The 20123-nt window shown below is 39.9% G+C and overlaps 1 protein-coding gene across 1 annotated transcript in view; it reads right to left on the minus strand.

Annotated features, from left to right (window-relative positions):
- The window catches only part of LOC146075926 (uncharacterized), a 70581-nt gene that overhangs the window by 38685 nt on the left and 11773 nt on the right, over nucleotides 1–20123 (minus strand). Inside the window, exon 2 of the mRNA XM_083185627.1 lies at nucleotides 6398–8142. Coding sequence (XP_083041753.1) covers nucleotides 6398–7991 — 1594 coding nt within the window. The 5' untranslated portion in view covers nucleotides 7992–8142. The remainder of the gene's footprint in view (nucleotides 1–6397; nucleotides 8143–20123) is intronic.

Below are 20123 nucleotides of genomic sequence, written 5' to 3' on the forward strand. Positions count from 1 at the left end.
GGTCAAGACTGAAAGACCAAGGTTGTGGATCACCCTGCAGCAGGGAGATTATAATGCCCATCCGCTGCACCTCCGAATCTGATGAATGAGGCCTGATTCAAAAGTACAATTTACACCCTTACCTGAAGTTGAAGAACTGTAACCGATTCCCTGAGAACCAGTCAGGGAGGTTTATTTTTAAGGCTCTTTAACCACAGTCCCCGTGTCAGAAACTGTCCCTTCAGCAAAATTCTGGGTACTAACCTGGAGGGACAATTCTTGGAACTGCAGTGACAGTGAGTGAACCTGACCATCTACCTGTTGCAATGTATTTTGAGGACTGGAATCCATATTCCTCAAAATTACAACACTTGTTAGGGCTGCTGAATATGTTATGGCAGTGGTGGTATCTACACATGAACTGCCGATGTACCAATACGTATTAAGTGCAATACACAGGAGTAAGTGCAATACACAGGAGTAACAATACTCAAAAGGTGGTTCACATATAAATAAATGATACTGTGTGATGCCCACAAGAGGTTCAGGAGAAACAGCCACACAATGACCTCTCCAATGTAAAGGCTAGGTGGAATACCCAATACACTGGAGGAGGTGAACGACTATTGTGCGGGCTGCCAAGTTACAGCCAAGCTCTGGGTCTGTAAGGTGACACCACAGATCCCAGCAGCCTGCCTAAGCTGTAACCAGACAAACTCCAGAGACAGACAAACACACAGGCTGAGCAGTTTCTATCCTGGCTACCGAGCAAGGATTGTAACTGACAGACACACACAGGCTGAGCAGTTTCTATCCTGGCTACCGAGCAACAGGGCTGGATTAACAATGGGCCTGATGGAGCTACAGCTCCAGGCCCACTCTCCAAATAAGCCCATTTTGTAGCTGAGGCCTTGGGCTTTCCAACGAGCTCAGCCCTGCGTCTCTGGCCCCCTGGGAACCAGAGATACCGCTGGACAAAGCTGGAACATTTTCTCCATAGGATAACATGAGACCCACTAATTCTGACCCCCACCCGGTTTCAATGGCTGCCAATTCCCCCTCCAGCATAACAGAAATTGAACCAAATCGCTGGGCCTTCAATCTGATACCAGGCTGGCCCATATGGGTTAATTGGTTCCAGAGATATTGCGGGTAAACCGATTTTTTTCATTTCTGAAATGTAATATCATAGATTTCTCTGGAACCAAACAGCCCAGTTTCATGGGAACAAAATCATTTGAAGCCCACTCAAAAAGTTCTTTAATATGATACTGGTCTCATGTAAATGGGTCAGTTGGTTCCGAAGCTATAGCCAGTTGGTTAAAAGGGGGGGGGGGGGGAGTTGGTGGTTTCCTCTCCCCCACACACCAGAAAATGCAGGTACTAGGCTGGTGTAAAAGGGGCCCTGCATGATCCTGTTACAAAATTCCCGGGTAAGTCCCTATATTTTCTGGTGTGAAAAGGGTATTATTTCAAATAGCCGGGACCTGCAGTGCTCTGAATACAGCCGGGCAGCCCCCTGCTCTATGCCCGGCTGTCCCTTCTGCCCGGCGGCGGTTGTCCCCCAGTTACCGCAAGCATGTATTCTCCCTTGGCAATGAGCATGTAATCCCACATGGCAACAAGCATGGAACCCCTGGCAATGAGCATGGAACCCTTGACAATGAGCATGTAGGTAAGCAGCACTTATGTAGCATAATTTTTAATAAGCATTATGGTGTTTGGCATAATACGTAATGAACATTATGGTGTGTGGCTTAACATGTAATGGCCATTATGGTGGGTGTAATTTTTTTAATGCGCGCACAATGTCCCTTTTTACGAAGCATATTGTGAATTTTTTCTCAATTCATTTGGTATATACGGGTAAAAAACGGAGTTTCTACGCTATTGGTTTAATTTATTAGGCACCGTGGATGAAAACACTTCGCAGGCACAATATAAATACTTAATTGATTCCTTTATGTATTTATTTAAAAAATATGAAACAAAATTAAAAAACAATACATATAACATAGGCGGCCACCTACAAATTAACAATACAATATTTAACAATAGCATATATAAAATGTCATACAATTAAAAATGAGCCTTGGAATAATTACATATTCATAAATGAATTAATACTCAGTCCATACGCCAATGATTTCCTTATTATTTGCTGTCATATAATATCAATGGCTATAGTTCCCGGTGAAGTCAATAGGTTTACGTAATTATAGAGTAGGTGATACTGAGCTGCGGTACTCATTGAATATAGATGGAATTATTCCACACTAAACCAAATCCCTATCCATTGTACCACCAGACCATGGGGATTGTGTCATATTTTCACAGTCTATATAACTTCATCACTATTTTATTGTTTTTATTGTTATTTTTTTTAATACCATTGAAATAAAGAGAAAAAAGGAAAAAGAATAAAGAATAAAACCGTAAATATCTATATAAACAATGTGTTCTATCCTATTCTTATTTGAATTTGTTATATATAATATTCCGCTCTAAGGAATCCCACGGATTACATCAAATGAGTTTTTCTTTTCTAGTGGGCAGATAGTGACTGGACAGATGTGGCTCAGAGCTAGCCCCTTATTGGGCTCCTTGGTTTATTATTCCAAATGGCTTTCTCATCAAAATAAAATGATAAATGATAAAATATCGGACACACATATAGAAATGTTCTAGTAACTTACACCATAGAGAAGTTTAACAATATTAGTCCTATATAATATCAGAGTTATAGTGAAATAGGAATAGAATATATAAAATAAACTACAGAATATACATATCACTCCTGATATATCTTACATCAGGTTCGAACTCAGAATTTTTTCTTTATATTGAATCCAAGTGTTACCAATTCATTTGGTATAGTGTGTATTTACGCTCAATCCATGTGGCAAATTGACATAAAGACAGTGACTTGAAGACAGTTAATAAACTTAAAAGTCATCAGATGGAGTAGTCATCTTCTTTATTCGACCTGATTTGTTAGTCTGAGTCAGTAGCGCACGCAGGGGGGTTTCTGAGTACCCAGAAACCCCCCCAGGAATCTAGACTGAAAGCTGAGGGTCCCCTCTTTCCATGGGTACAAGGAATTTACAAATCGGCCCTGGGGAACCAGAGATAACTGACTTCAAAGCTGTGGCCCCATCCAAGCCTGATGATTGTTCTTCCCAGTCAGATATTTCAGGTTCTTTTTGACGTAGAGGTTTTCTGAGGGTATATTCCAAAAGCTGGGACTTTGAGGGACACTAGTAGCTTGTCTCTACTGTGCCCAGAACCAGAGGTATCAGCCTTCCAGCAGCTGGTTACTGCTCCAGCTCCACACACCTGGTATGTAGTTTTATATTCTCGTTGGCAGATTGCTCTGCCTCCTGAACTCTGATCCCCTGGTTTCCAGTAACATTTGGTAGGTGGGATTATCTCATTTTTAATTCCATGCTAAGAAATCTATTTCCGGGAACTGGAGATATCTGCAGTCAAGCAAGCTGTCCTCCCACCAGAAAATTATGAATAATGAGCCCACTCCACTATACAGCCCTCCTCTGCGTATTTAACCCTCTACCACCCTGAAAGTTATGTATCAGGACCCTTTCATTCAGCCCAATGCCCCCTTCTCCCACCCCATCTCCCACCATCTGTGCAGTAAAGGGGTAATTAGTGGAAATTACTGATCCAGGCCCTACATGCTGAGCGGTTGATATAATACCCCCTACCACCCGCGGGACATCAAAGTTTCCGCTCATAGCACCCCCACCTCTACCGCTGGAGGATAGGTAGGGGCTCCAATACATTGCTATGCCCAGGGGTCTACACTGCTGTTATGTGTGTATATATATATATATATATATATATATATATATATATATATATAAAATATATACACTTAACATCGGCACTCACCTTTCCTAGTTTTGGGGTGCCCTATGGCTTGTGACCACATTGTTTAAACAGACATTGTAGGGGCTCTGCACACACTAAATTAACTGATAATAAATAGTGGAGATTTGGTTCATGAATTGATCAATGCATTTAAGCCTGCAGCCCCCTTCAAGGGACCCCACTGTTCTGCAGGTCCTAACACTATCACTGAAAATGGCTACAATACACATAGCTATTTTGGGAGACCATTTGGGAATACCAGTAGCCGTAAAATAATCTGGACAGCAGATACATCTCTGTCAGACGGAGGTAGCACTCCACCGGGAACAATAATATATCCCATCAGCAGGGGTTACTGTCTGAGCGTCCTTGACCTACCGGCTCCACTTAAATCTATTATCTGTTATTACTTGTCATGTGATTATAATTGTTATGGTCATCATTTGAGATCCAATAAGATTTTTTCGTGACAACCTTAACTGACAAATTGTGGAGCCCTACTTTTATGTTTGACCATTTCGCCGACAAAACTGTGACCGTCACATTACAGAGGAATTTATTATTATAATTTTTTTTCTCTTCCATTATTACAGTGTGATTCATTAATTGTCAACACGTAGCCATCTTTTAGCATATAAAATTCATTAAAGGTTATGTTTTAACTCATTCATTACCATTTGTCAAAGTGTGCCCCAAAAAGCCTTGTTATGGTCATCATTTGAGATCCAATAAGATTTTTTCGTGACAACCTTAACTGACAAATTGTGGAGCCCTACTTTTATGTTTGACCATTTCGCCGACAAAACTGTGACCGTCACATTACAGAGGAATTTATTATTATAATTTTTTTTCTCTTCCATTATTACAGTGTGATTCATTAATTGTCAACACGTAGCCATCTTTTAGCATATAAAATTCATTAAAGGTTATGTTTTAACTCATTCATTACCATTTGTCAAAGTGTGCCCCAAAAAGCCTTGTTGTTCTCCCTTCCCTCTGGTCACTTCGTGACCTCCCACTCTTTCAGTTGTATATTACACATCTCAGTACCGGCACCAGCAGAACAGCTGTATATTACACATCTCTGTACCGGCACCAGCAGAACAGCTGTATATTACACATCTAGTACCGGCACCAGCAGAACAGCTGTATATTACACAGCTCTGTACTGGCGCCAGTAGAACAGCTGTATATTACAGAGCTCATTACCAGCACCAGCAGATCAGCGGTATATATTACAGAGCCCAGTACTGGCACTAGCAGAACAGCTGTATGTTACAGAGCTCAGTACCAGCATCAGCAGAACAGCTATATATTACAGAGCTCAGTACCGGAACCAGCAGAACAGCCATATATTACAGAGCTCAGTACCGGCATCAGTAGAACAGCTGTATATTACAGAGCTCAGTGCCGGCACCAGCAGAACAGCTGTATATTACAGAGCTCAGTGCCGGCATCAGCAGAACAGCTGTATATTACAGAGCTCAGTACCAGCAGAACAGCTGTATATTACAGAGCTAAATACCAGCATCAGCAGAACAGCTGTATATTACACAGCTCTGTACTGGCGCCAGTAGAACAGCTGTATATTACACATCTCAGTACCGGCACCAGTAGAACAGCTGTATATTACACATCTCAGTACCGGCACCAGCAGAACAGCTGTATATTACAGAGCTCAGTACCAGCATCAGCAGAACAGCTGTATATTACACAGCTCTGTACTGGCGCCAGTAGAACAGCTGTATATTACACATCTCAGTACCGGCACCAGTAGAACAGCTGTATATTACACATCTCAGTACCGGCACCAGCAGAACAGCTGTATATTACAGAGCTCAGTACCAGCACCAGCAGAACAGCTGTATATTACACAGCACAGTACCCGCACCAGCAGAACAGCTGTATATTACACAGCTCTGTACTGGCGCCAGTAGAACAGCTGTATATTACAGAGCTCAGTACCAGCACCTGTAAGGCAGCTGTATATTACAGAGCTCATTACCAGCACCAGCAGATCAGCTGTATATTACAGAGCCCAGTACTGGCACTAGCAGAACAGCTGTATATTACAGAGCTCAGTACCAGCATCAGCAGAACAGCTATATATTACAGAGCTCAGTACCGGAACCAGCAGAACAGCCATATATTACAGAGCTCAGTACCGGCATCAGCAGAACAGCTGTAAATTACAAAACTCAGTTACCACATTACCCCCAGTAGCCCCAGAACGACTGTCTGTTGTTATACTGCAGCTCTAGTTCCTAAAAGAGAGACCGTTCCAGGGAGAAAGTGCTCTCAACTCCATTTGTCAGACTGCTCCTGTCTTTTTCAGGACTGATTTTAGAAAACACTTGTCACACTTAAAATAAAAAGTGTATCCCTTAAATGCAGATTGTGGTGATAAATGTTCCTTTTCTTATGAAAACCGCTGCATTCAGGCCCTCACAGCGACTCCAGTGATCAATTTTGTAACACTCTACCCGCATTCACAGCACTTTTAGTTTCTCTCCTGTGTGACTCCTCTGATGTCGGACAAGAAGAGACTGCCGGGAAAAACATTTGCTGCATTCAGAACATTTATATGGCTTCTCTCCTGTGTGATTCCTCTGATGTAGGACAAGCTGTGACTGCTGGGGAAAACATTTTCTGCATTCAGAACATTTATATGGCTTCTCTCCCGTGTGACTCATCTGATGTATAACAAGCTGTGACTTCCGGGAAAAACATTTGCTACATTCAGAACATATATATGGTTTCTCCCCTGTGTGACTCCTCTGATGTATGACAAGATTTGACTTCAGGGAAAAACATTTGCTGCATTCAGAACATTTATATGGCTTCTCTCCTGTGTGACTCCTCTGATGTAGGACAAGATGTGACTTCTGGGGAAAACATTTGGTGCATTCAGAACATTTATATGGCTTCTCTCCTGTGTGACTCCTCTGATGTAGGACAAGATGTGACTGCCGGGAAAAACATTTGCTGCATTCAGAGCATTTATATGGCTTCTCTCCTGTGTGACTCATCTGATGTACAACAAGCTGTGACTCAACGGAAAAACATTTGCTGCATTCAGAACATTTATATGGCTTCTCTCCTGTGTGACTCCTCTGATGTACAACAAGCTGTGACTTCCGGGAAAAACATTTGCTACATTCAGAACATTTATATGGTTTCTCTCCTGTGTGACTCCTCTGATGTATGACAAGATTTGACTTCAGGGAAAAACATTTGCTGCATTCAGAACATTTATATGGCTTCTCTCCTGTGTGACTCCTCTGATGTAGGACAAGATGTAACTTCTGGGGAAAACATTTGGTGCATTCAGAACATTTATATGGCTTCTCTCCTGTGTGACTCCTCTGATGTAGGACAAGCTCTGACTTCTGGGGAAAACATTTGCTGCATTCAGAACATTTATATGGCTTCTCTCCTGTGTGACTCCTCTCATGTCGGACAAGCTGCGACTTCCCTGAAAAACATTTGCTGCACTCAGAACATTTATATGGTTTCTCTCCTGTGTGACTCCTGTGATGTAGGACAAGCTCTGACTTCTGTGGAAAACATTTGCTGCATTCAGAACATTTATATGGCTTCTCTCCTGTGTGACTCCTCTGATGGTGGACAAGCTGTGACTTCTGGGAAAAACATTTGCTGCATTCAGAACATTTATATGGTTTCTCTCCTGTGTGACTCATTTGATGTCGGACAAGATGTGACTCCTGGGAAAAACATTTGCTGCATTCAGAACATTTATATGGCTTCTCTCCTGTGTGACTCATTTGATGCCGGACGAGATGTTTCTTATGGGCAAAACATTTGATGCATTCACAACATTTATATGGCTTCTCCCCTGTGTGACTCCTCTGATGTAGGACAAGCTTCGACTTCTGGGAGAAACATTTGGTGCATTCAGAACATTTATATGGCTTCTCTCCTGTGTGACTCCTCTGATGTAGGACAAGCTCTGACTTCTGGGAAAAACATTTGCTGCATTCAGAACATTTATATGGCTTCTCACCTGTGTGACTCCTCTGATGTATGAGAAGCTGTGATTTATATGTAAAGCCTTTGTCACACTCAGAGCACACATGTGGTTTCTCTCCTATGTGACTCATCATGTATGAAGAGAGAAACAAATTAGTTGCTGAAGGTTTCTTCTATCCATAAAATAAAATGTCTTTTGTTCCTCCTGAGGTGTAAGGAGATGATGTATTTAGTTGGCTTGATCGGAGAACAATACGTTGTCCCTTTTTCTGCTCTTTATAGGTCCTGTAAAAAAGTTTATATATAAAATCATAATGGTTACCAGGATAACACTACTATTATTGTATAAGACGTATATTTATACAGAATAGAAAATATAACCGTCACTGATCACTGATTTGTGTATAGATGTGTTCAAATACATCCAGCCTTCTTGTGCGTTAAACCGTCCTAATCCTGTGATGCCATAGCGGGACTGGAAGAGCTGAGCATCTTTTTATCAAAATGCACAAGCATCTTCTGATTAAAATATGTGGCATGCCTGCATTGTGTCTGCATAACAAAGGCTACATTACTATTTTCCAGTAACACACTGTAGCGTAGCATCTCGTATGCAGATACAGCAGCGGTCGCACATAGAATATTTATTTACAGTTTCCTATATAGCGCAGCAGATTCCGCTGCACTTTACAAATGTTGACAACACTGAAAGAACAAACTGGGTAACAACAGACAGACTTGGAGGTAGGAGGGCCCTGCTGCAAGCTTACAATCTATAGGGATATAGGAGGGAAGCACAAGGACAGGCACCAGTGATAGCATAGCAGTCCCACCAAGTTACAAGTCCAGAAGGGAAGCTATATAACACATGAGTGCCTCTGAGGGTTATGTGGTTGATACCTAAATATGATAGGCTTGCCTGACGAGGTGAGTTTTCAGGGAACGCTTCAAAGTTTGGAGGCTAGTGGAGAGTCTTATTGTGTGTGGAAGGGCATTCCATAGGGTGGGAGCAGCCCGATGACAGTCCTGTAATAGTGCATGGGAGCTAGTGATCCATGCAGAAGAGAGACGCAGATCTTGTGCAGAGCGTAGTGGTCGAGACGGGAGATATTTTGTGATGAGTAAAGAGATATATGCTGGTGCATTATGGTTAATAGCTTTATATGCTAGTAGAAGTGTTTTATATTGAATACGGTAAGATACAGGTAACCAATGGAGGGACTGGCAGAGCTGATCAGCAGACGATGAGCGTCTTGCAAGGAAGATCAGCCTAGTAGCAGCATTTAGAATGGATTGTAGTGGTGAGAGTCTGTTCTTCTGAAGGCCAAGGGAATTACCATATATTGTAATTAGCAGAAGCTGCTTGTGTGTCCTATTTGCATCACTCTGTGTATAATACACATTTAATAGAAGAAGTCACATGAAGATACTTGGTGCTACCGAGACATAGTGCACTCCATGTTATGTGTAACCTGACTTGTGGTGAATGGGGGATAGATATATGTGGACACATCTCTGTGTTCCCAAATTGCTGGGACTCTATTTGCAGTCACACGTGCAACACAAAGACCTCTACCTTCCTACTACAGTATAGATGGTTTATTAATGTGCCTATAAATGTTGTATGATCTTTATCCTCTGACATCAGGTGTGCAGAACATACAATACAGACCATACACGGGTAACACATGCTAGTGATCCTGTCCCCTCTGTGGTCAGCTGATACAGCAGGATGTCACAACGCTCTCAGGGCACACCGTAGGAATGGTCACCTAGATACCCCTTTATATACACTAACCTGCTGTACAGAGTAATATGTAAGATACTATGATGGAGCCGTCACCTAGGTACCCCTTTATATACACTAACCTGCTGCACAGAGTAATATGTAAGATACTATGATGGAGCTTTCACCTAGATTTCCCTTTATATACACTAACCTGAAGCACAGAGTAATATGTAATATACTATGATGGAGCTGTCACCTAGATACCCCTTTATATACACTAACCAGCTGCACAGAGTAATATGTAAGATACTATGATGGTGCTGTCACCTAGATACCCCTTTATATACACTAACCTGATGCACAGAGTAATATGTAAGAAACTATGGCGGAGCTGTCACCTAGATACCCTTTTATATATACTAACCTGATACACAGAGTAATATGTAAGATACTATGATGGAACTGTCACCTAGATACCCCTTTATATACACTAACCGGCTGCACAGAGTAATATGTAAGATACTATGATGGAGATGTCACCTAGATACCCCTTTATATACACTAACCAGCTGCACAGAGTAATATGTAAGATACTATGATGGAACTGTCACCTAGATACCCCTTTATATACACTAACCTGCTGCACAGAGTAATATTTAAGATACTATGATGGAGCTGTCACCTAGATACCCCTTTATATACACTAACCGGCTGCACAGTGTAATATGTAAGATACTATGATGGCGCTGTCACCTAGATACCCTTTATATAAACTAACCTGCTGCACAGTGTAATATGTAAGATACTATGATGGAGCCGACACCTAGATACCCCTTTATATACACTAACCTGCTGCACAGAGTAATATGTAAGATACTATGATGGAGCTGTCACCTAGATATCCCTTTATATACACTAACCTGCTGCACAGAGTAATATGTAAGATACTATGATGGAGCGGTCACCTAGATACACCTTTATATATACTAACCTGCTTCACAAAGTAATATGTAAAATACTATGATGGAGCGGTCACCTAGATACCCCTTTATATACACTAACCTGATGCACACAGTAATATGTAAGATACTATGATGGTGCTGTCACCCAGATACCCCTTTATATACACTAACCTGCTTCACAGAGTAATATGTAAGATACTATGATGGAGCTGTCACCTAGATATCCCTTTATATACACTAACCTGATGCACAGAGTAATATGTAAGATATTATGATGGAGCTGTCACCTAGATACCCCTTTATATACACTAACCTGATGCACAGAGTAATATGTAAGATACTATGATGGCGCTGTCACGAAGATACCCCTTTATGTACACTAACCTGCTGCACAGAGTAATATGTAAGATACTATTATGGAGCTGTCACCTTGATACCCCTTTATATACACTAACCTGATGCACAGAGTATTATGTAAGATACTATGATGGCGCTGTCACCTAGATACCCCTTATATACACTAACCTGCTGCACAGAGTAATATGTAAGATACTATGATGGAGCTGTCACCTAGATACCCCTTTATATACACTAACCTGCTGCACAGAGTAATATGTAATATACTGTGATGGAGCTGTCACCTAGATACCCCTTTATATACACTAACCTGATGCACAGAGTAATATGTAAGATACTATGATGGAGCTGTCACCTAGATACTCCTTTATATACACTAACCTGCTGCACAGAGTAATATGTAAGATACTATGATGGAGATGTCACCTAGATACCCCTTTATATACACTAACCTGCTGCACAGAGTAATATGTAAGATACTATGATGGAGCTGTCACCTAGATACCCCTGTATATACACTAACCTGCTGCACAGAGTAATATGTAATATACTGTGATGGAGCTGTCACCTAGATACCCCTTTATATACACTAACCTGATGCACAGAGTAATATGTAAGATACTATGGCGGAGCTGTCACCTAGATACCCCTTTATATATACTAACCTGATACACAGAGTAATATGTAAGATACTATGATGGAACTGTCACCTAGATACCCCTTTATATACACTAACCTGCTGCACAGAGTAATATGTAAGATACTATGATGGAACTGTCACCTAGATACCCCTTTATATACACTAACCGGCTGCACAGAGTAATATGTAAGATACTATGATGGAGATGTCACCTAGATACCCCTTTATATACACTAACCAGCTGCACAGAGTAATATGTACAGTAAGATACTATGATGGTGCTGTCACCTAGATACCCCTTTATATACACTAACCAGCTGCACAGAGTAATATGTAAGATACTATGATGGTGCTGTCACCTAGATACCCCTTTATATACACTAACCTGATGCACAGAGTAATATGTAAGATACTATGATGGAGCTGTCACCTAGATACCCCCTTATATACACTAACCAGCTGCACAGAGTAATATGTAAGATACTATGATGGTGCTGTCACCTAGATACCCCTTTATATACACTAACCTGATGCACAGAGTAATATGTAAGATACTATGATGGAGCTGTCACCTAGATACCCCTTTATATACACTAACCTGCTGCACAGAGTAATATGTAAGATACTATGATGGAGCTGACACCTAGATACACCTTATATACACTAACCTGATGCACAGTGTAATATGTAAGATACTATGATGGAGCTGTCACCTAGATACCCCTTTATATACACTAACCTGATGCACAGAGTAACATGTAAGATACTATGATGGAGATGTCACCTAGATACCCCTTTATATACACTAAACTGCTGCACAGAGTAATATGTAAGATACTATGATGGTGCTGTCACCTAGATACCCCTTATATACACTAACCTGATGCACAGTGTAATATGTAAGATAATATGATGGAGCTGTCACCTAGATACCCCTTTATATACACTAACCGGCTCCAAAAAGTAATATGTAAGATACTATGATGGAGCTGTCACCTAGATACCTCTTTATATACACTAACCTGCTGCACAGAGTAATATGTAAGATACTATGATGGAGCGGTCACCTAGATACCCCTTTATATACACTAACCTGCTGTACAGAGTAATATGTTAGATACTATGATGGAGCTGCCACCTAGATACCCCTTTATATACACTAACCTGATGCACAGAGCAATATGTAAGATACTATGATGGAGCTGTCAACCAGATAATCCTTTATATACACTAACCTGCTGCACAGAGTAATATGTAAGATACTATGATGGAGCAGTCACCTAGATACCCCTTTATATACACTAACCTGATGCACACAGTAATATGTAAGATACTATGATGGTGCTGTCACCCAGATACCCCTTTATATACACTAACCTGCTTCACAGAGTAATATGTAAGATACTATGATGGAGCTGTCACCTAGATATCCCTTTATATACACTAACCTGATGCACAGAGTAATATGTAAGATACTATGATGGAGCTGTCACCAAATACCCCTTTATATACACTAACCTGCTGCACAGAGTAATATGTAAGATACTATGATGGAGCTGTCACCTAGATACCCCTTTATATACACTAACCTGCTGCACAGAGTAATATGTAAGATACTATGATGGAGCTGCCACATAGATACCCCTTTATATACACTAACCTGATGCACAGAGTAATATGTAAGATACTATGATGGCGCTCTCACCTAGATACCCCTTTAAGTACACTAACCTGCTGCACAGAGTAATATGTAAGATACTATTATGGAGCTGTCACCTAGATACCCCTTTATATACACTAACCTGATGCACAGAGTATTATGTAAGATACTATGATGGCGCTGTCACCTAGATACCCCTTTTATACACTAACCTGATGCACAGTGTAATATGTAAGATACTATGATGGAGCTGTCACCTAGATATCCCTTTATATACACTAACCTGATGCACAGAGTAATATGTAATATACTATGATGGAGCTGTCACCTACAGCAGATACCCCTTTATATACACTAACCTGCTGCACAGAGTAATATGTAAGATACTATGATGGAGCTGTTACATAGATACCCCTTTATATACACTAACCTGCTGCACAGTGTAATATGTAAGATACTATGTTGGAGCGGTCACCTAGATACCCCTTTATATACACTTACCTGCTGCACAGATTAATATGTAAGATACTATGCTGGTGTCATCACCTAGATACCCCTTTATATACACTAACCTGATGCACAGAGTAATATGTAAGATACTGTGATGGAGCTGAGACCTAGATATACCTTTATATACACTAACCTGCTGCACAGTGTAATATGTAAGATACTATTATGGAGCTGTCACCTAGATACCCCTTTATATACACTAACCTTCTGCACAGAGTAATATGTATGATACTATGATGGAGCAGTCACCTAGATACCCCTTTATATACACTAATCTGATGCACAGAGTAATATGTAAGATACTATGATGGAGCGGTCACCTAGATACCCCTTTATATACACTAACCTGATGCACAGAGTATTATGTAAGATACTATGATGGCGCTGTCACCTAGATACCCCTTATATACACTAACCTGCTGCACAGAGTAATATGTAAGATACTTTGATGGAGCTGTCACCTAGATACCCCTTTATATACACTAACCTGCTGCACAGAGTAATATGTAAGATACTATGATGGAGCTGTCACCTAGATATCCCTTTATATACACTAACCTGATGTACAGAGTAATATGTAAGATACTATGATGGAGCTGTTACCTAGATACCCCTTTATATACACTAACCTGCTGCACAGAGTAATATGTAAGATACTATGATGGTGCTGTCACCTAGATACCCCTTTTATACACTAACCTGATGCACAGTGTAATATGTAAGATACTATGATGGAGCTGTCACCTAGATACCCCTTTATATACACTAACCGGCTCCAAAAAGCAATATGTAAGATACTATGATGGAGCTGTCACCTAGATATCCCTTTATATACACTAACCTGATGCACAGAGTAATATGTAATATACTATGATGGAGCTGTCACCTACAGCAGATACCCCTTTATATACACTAACCTGCTGCACAGAGTAATATGTAAGATACTATGATGGAGCTGTTACATAGATACCCCTTTATATACACTAACCTGCTGCACAGTGTAATATGTAAGATACTATGTTGGAGCGGTCACCTAGATACCCCTTTGTATACACTAACCTGCTGCACAGAGTAATATGTAAGATACTATGCTGGTGTCATCACCTAGATACCCCTTTATATACACTAACCTGATGCACAGAGTAATATGTAAGATACTGTGATGGAGCTGACACCTAGATATACCTTTATATACACTAACCTGCTGCACAGTGTAATATGTAAGATACTATTATGGAGCTGTCACCTAGATACCCCTTTATATACACTAACCTTCTGCACAGAGTAATATGTATGATACTATGATGGAGCAGTCACCTAGATACCCCTTTATATACACTAATCTGATGCACAGAGTAATATGTAAGATACTATGATGGAGCGGTCACCTAGATACCCCTTTATATACACTAACCTGCTGCACAGTGTAATATTTAAGATACTATTATGGAGATTTTACCTAGATACCCCTTTATATACACTAACCTGATGCACAGAGTAATATGTAAGATACTATGGTGGAGCTGTCACCTAGATGCCCCTTTATATACACTGACCTGATGCATAGAGTAATATGTAAGATACTATGATGGAGCTGTCACCTAGATACCCCTTTATATACACTAACCTGCTGCACAGAGTAATATGTAAGATACTATGATGGAGCTGTCACCTAGATACCTATTTATATACACTGACCTGCTGCACAGAGTAATATGTAAGATACTATTATGGAGCCGTCACCTAGATACCCCTTTATATACACTAACCTGCTGCACAGAGTAATATGTAAGATTCTATGATGGAGCGTCACCTAGATACCCCTTTATATACACTAACCTGCTGCACAGAGTAATATGTAAGATACTATGATGGAGCTCAAACAATAGGGATAAGTAGTCAATGGCGCAAAAGAGCTGATACTTAGATATTCTTCGATTTGGGCTTTTTTTCCTTTTCTTTTATGATGTTATTCTCGAATGAGCAAGGTTCGTCACATCAAGGTGTGTTGTATGTGAAAAAATACAAAAAATAAAAGTTATAATTTTATATAAATATATCAAATAGAGTACTCTAAGTGGTAAATATTTAATCGGGAGGCTGGGTCACTTCAGGCGTACCAGAACTCACTGGATAAATGGTGGTTTCCCTCTCATAAAGGTTTCTTTTATCCTGAAGGGACTCAGTCTCAGTGTCAACTATTTCTCCAAGTGTTTGATAGAAGAGGCTTCTCCAGCCGTGCTCATAAAAAAGAGAAATCACTGTCTGAGACTCTTTTCAATGGTGAAAAAATTATATATGTGTGATATATATATTTTTTCACCATTGAAAAGAGTCTCAGACAGTGATTTCTCTTTTTTATGAGCACGGCTGGAGAAGCCTCTTCTATCAAACACTTGGAGAAATAGTTGACACTGAGACTGAGTCCCTTCAGGATAAAAGAAACCTTTATGAGAGGGAAACCACCATTTATCCAGTGAGTTCTGGTACGCCTGAAGTGACCCAGCCTCCCGATTAAATATTTACCACTTAGAGTACTCTATTTGATATATTTATATAAAATTATAACTTTTATTTTTTGTATTTTTTCACATACAACACACCTTGATGTGACGAACCTTGCTCATTCGAGAATAACATCATAAAAGAAAAGGAAAAAAAGCCCAAATCGAAGAATATCTAAGTATCAGCTCTTTTGCGCCATTGACTACTTATCCCTATTGTTTGTGTTTTATATTGTTGAAGTAAAGGTGTATCTTCAGGGATAGTTATCGTAGGCAGCATTGCGCCTCGCACCAATTGTCACTCTTGTTGTTCTACTATGATGGAGCTGTCACCTAGATATCCCTTTATATACACTAACCTGATGCACAGAGTAATATGTAAGATACTATGATGGTGCTGTCACCTAGATACCCCTTTTATACACTAACCTGATGCACAGTGTAATATGTAAGATACTATGATGGAGCTGTCACCTAGATACCCCTTTATATACACTAACCGGCTCCAAAAAGCAATATGTAAGATACTATGATGGAGCTGTCACCTAGATATCCCTTTATATACACTAACCTGATGCACAGAGTAATATGTAATATACTATGATGGAGCTGTCACCTACAGCAGATACCCCTTTATATACACTAACCTGCTGCACAGAGTAATATGTAAGATACTATGATGGAGCTGTTACATAGATACCCCTTTATATACACTAACCTGCTGCACAGTGTAATATGTAAGATACTATGTTGGAGCGGTCACCTAGATACCCCTTTATATACACTAACCTGCTGCACAGAGTAATATGTAAGATACTATGCTGGTGCCATCACCTAGATACCCCTTTATATACACTAACCTGATGCACAGAGTAATATGTAAGGTACTATGATGGAGCTGTCACCTAGATACCCCTTTATATACACTAACCTGCTGCACAGAGTAATATGTATGATACTATGATGGAGCAGTCACCTAGATACCCCTTTATATACACTAACCTGCTGCACAGTGTAATATTTAAGATACTATTATGGAGATTTTACCTAGATACCCCTTTATATACACTAACCTGATGCACAGAGTAATATGTAAGATACTATGATGGAGCTGTCACCTAGATGCCCCTTTATATACACTGACCTGATGCACAGAGTAATATGTAAGATACTATGATGGAGCTGTCACCTAGATGCCCCTTTATATACACTAACCTGCTGCACAGAGTAATATGTAAGATACTGTGATGGAGCTGTCACCTAGATACCACTTTATATACACTGACCTGCTGCACAGTGTAATATGTAAGATACTATGATGGAGCTGTCACCTAGATACCTATTTATATACACTGACCTGCTGCACAGAGTAATATGTAAGATACTATGATGGAGCTGTCACCTAGATGCCCCTTTATATACACTAACCTGCTGCACAGAGTAATATGTAAGATACTGTGATGGAGCTGTCACCTAGATACCACTTTATATACACTGACCTGCTGCACAGTGTAATATGTAAGATACTATGATGAAGCTGTCACCTAGATACCCCTTTATATACACTGACCTGATGCACAGAGTAATATGTAAGATACTATGATGGAGCTGTCACCTAGATACCTATTTATATACACTGACCTGCTGCACAGAGTAATATGTAAGATACTATTATGGAGCCGTCACCTAGATACCCCTTTATATACACTAACCTGCTGCACAGAGTAATATGTAAGATTCTATGATGGAGCGTCACCTAGATACCCCTTTATATACACTAACCTGCTGCACAGAGTAATATGTAAGATACTATGATGGAGCTGAAACCTAGATACCCCTTTATATACACTAACCTGCTGCACAGAGTAATATGTAAGATACTATGATGGAGCTGTCACCTAGATACCCCTTTATATACACTAACCTGATGCACAGAGAAATATGTAAGATACTGTGATGGAGCTGACACCTAGATACCCCTTTATATATACTAATCTGATGCAGAGAGTAATATGTAAGATACTATGACAGAGCTGACACCTAGATACCCCTTTATATATACTAACCTGATGCAGAGAGTAATATGTAAGATACTATGATGGAGCTGTCACCTAGATACCCCTTTATATACACTAACCTGCTGCACAGAGTAATATGTAAGATACTATGATGGAGCTGTCACCTAGATACCCCTTTATATACACTAACCTGCTGCACAGAGTAATATGTAAGATACAATGATGTAGCTGTCACCTAGATACCCCTTTATATACACTAACCTGATGCACAGAGTAATATGTAAGATACTATGATGGAGCTGTCACCTAGATACCCCTTTATATACACTAACCTGATGCACATATTGATATGTAAGATACCATGATGGAGCTGACACCTAGATACCCCTTTATATACACTAACCTGATGCACAGAGTAATATGTAAGATACTATGATGGAGCTGTCACCTAGATACCCCTTTATATACACTAACCTGCTGCACAGAGTAATATGTAATATACTATGATGGAGCTGTCACCTAGATACCCCTTTATATATACTAACCTGATGCAGAGAGTAATATGTAAGATACTATGATGGATCTGACACCTAGATACCCCTTTATATACACTAACCTGCTGCACAGAGTAATATGTAAGATACTATGATGGAGCTGTCACCTAGATACCCCCTTATATACACTAACCTGCTGCACAGAGTAATATGTAAGATACTATGATGGAGCTGTCACCTAGATACCCCCTTTATATACACTAACCTGATGCACAGAGTAATATGTAAGATACTATGATGGAGCGGTCACCTAGATACTTCTTTATATACACTAACCTGCTGCACAGAGTAATATATAAGTTATGAAAGAGTGAAATACGACCTTCAGCTGTATTCAGACATCACAGGACCAAATGCTGACATGTCAGGAGAACATTGGAATTGTTCTGTCTCTTATTGGCAATACCTCATATGTATACCATTAGATACAAACATCCCCTCCCTTCAGAGAATGGGGTATTAGAAAAAAAAAACATACATATTTAAATATAATACACCCTTTAGGTGGCGTTAAATCCAAATATTGGTTCGTATGTGATTTGCGTGCCATCTCTTTCGTCATAATAGGAGTGAACTTCTAAGAATGGGAGTAATTCTAAATTATGTTATACTTTCTTCAGTAACTTCTCAAAAACATATGGGTTCCATTAAAATCTGTTCCCTTATATGGAAATGTATATTCTATGGAATGTTTCTTAAGCAGTTTTCTCCTGCTCAACATCTGGTTTTTATTTATGTTAACTCAGTTTTCTAGTGGAATCACAGACTCAGAAAACATTGGTTCCAGTTAACTGTTTCAGGTCCTGGAGAATGGGACATACATTGTTCAATTCTTGTAACTTATAGTCCTTGTAATACTTTGTAATGGTAGGAATCTTCTTGTTATATAACTAATATAATCTTTACTAAGATAACCTACATCAGTTACTATGATGTAGCTGTTACCTAGATACCCTTCTATATAAAATAACCTGATGTAAGATACTATGATGGAGCAGTCACTTTGATACCCCTTTATATACACTAACCTGCTGCACAGAGTAGTATGTAAGATACTATGATGGAGCTTTCACCTAGATACCCCTTTATATACACTGACCTGCTGCACAGAGTAATATGTAAGATACTATGATGGAGCGGTCACCTAGATACCCCTTTATATACACTAACCTGATGCACAGAGTAATATGTAAGATCATATGATGGAGCAGTCACCTAGATACCACTTTTATATACGCTAACCTGATGCACAGAGTAATATGTAAGATACTGTGATGGAGCAGTCACCTAGATACCCCTTTATATACACTAACCTGCTGCACAGTGTAATAC

The sequence above is a fragment of the Crinia signifera genome, chromosome 4, assembly GCF_055691185.1.
Source record: "Crinia signifera chromosome 4, ASM5569118v1, whole genome shotgun sequence".
Lineage (NCBI taxonomy): Eukaryota > Metazoa > Chordata > Amphibia > Anura > Myobatrachidae > Crinia > Crinia signifera.